Source organism: Bison bison, unplaced genomic scaffold (assembly GCF_000754665.1).
Source record: "Bison bison bison isolate TAMUID 2011002044 unplaced genomic scaffold, Bison_UMD1.0 scf7180017864371, whole genome shotgun sequence".
Taxonomy (NCBI): domain Eukaryota; kingdom Metazoa; phylum Chordata; class Mammalia; order Artiodactyla; family Bovidae; genus Bison; species Bison bison.
Window position 1 is genome coordinate 5522980 of NW_011494943.1, and position 1140 is coordinate 5524119.

The 1140-nt window shown below is 53.6% G+C and overlaps 1 protein-coding gene across 1 annotated transcript in view; it reads right to left on the minus strand.

The window, feature by feature from the left end:
• SDK2 (sidekick cell adhesion molecule 2) overlaps positions 1-1140 on the minus strand; it is a 147385-nt gene that overhangs the window by 70536 nt on the left and 75709 nt on the right. Inside the window, exon 19 of the mRNA XM_010856483.1 lies at positions 309-449. Within this exon, the coding sequence (XP_010854785.1) occupies positions 309-449 (141 nt within the window). The remainder of the gene's footprint in view (positions 1-308; positions 450-1140) is intronic.

The following is a 1140-nucleotide window of genomic DNA, read 5'->3' on the forward strand; positions in this document are numbered from 1 at the left end:
AACCCTGGACGCGGAGAGTTACCTGTCTCCCTGTAGCCCTGATGTCTGACAGACTTGCCCATCCATACAGCCTTAAGGAGACTTCACTGTATCTCCTCTCTCACCATTCCTATTGCATTCCAAGGCTCTCACCGCTGGAAGTTCTTCTGGACGTCTAGCCTCAATCCTTCCTAGTGTAGGGTAGGCATTTCTTGTCTGGTCCTCGTTAGATAGAGAAGGACCTGCCAGGAATCTGGGAACAACCCACTCCCGCCCCTCCCCATCTCTGTCCCCTTCTCTTCCCTGCTGTCCCTGGGGTGGACGCCTACCTGATGACGTAGCCCTTGAGGATGCCATTCTGGTGGTTCTCAGGAGGCGGCTGCCACTGGATCATGATGGACTGGTTGGTCCGGCCACTGGCGATGACGTTCTGTGGAGGGGCTGTGGGGGGCTCTTCAGGAAGGGAGACCCTGGAAAATACCAAGGACGGACAGGTCTTTTCACGCCTTGTCTTGATGGCAAACACGGAAGTTTAAAGGGATATGAAGAGGTCCCACCCCTACTCTGTCCCTGCAGACTCTGCGCAATTGCTGTGTGCCTTTGGGCAAGTCACTTAACCTCTCTGAGCTTGTTTCTTTATCTGAAAAAGCAGTACAATAAAGCGCCATTTGTCTGCTTTATAAAAGTGGTTGAAGCGCGAATGATGCAATGTCTTTTCAAAACACTCCCTGTTGGCAAATTGTTCAGTCGCTAAGTCACGGCAGACCCTTGGCGATCCCATGGACTATAGCCTGCCAGGCTCCACGGGGTTCTCCAGGCAAGAATCCTGGAGTGGGTTGCCATTTCCTCCTCCAGGGGATCTTCCCGACCCAGGATTGAACCTGTGTCTCCTACATTGGCAGGTGGGTTCTTTATCACTGAGCCACAAGGGAAGTCCCTGGAGAGCATCAGATGAGTGTACTTTCTGTGTGGTCGAGGGACCCAGGCCTCGGTTTCCCATTTGTCAAAGAAGCTGCCGTCGGGTCTGGTGGAGGTCGTGAGTGTTCGAAAATTTTAGAAGCAGAAGTGTTTAAAACACTCACCTCCCCATTACCAGCTGGTGGTGAACTCGAAACAGGCTGGGCCTTGACCGGGGCGGGGCAGGCCCGGTGGGGTGAGAGT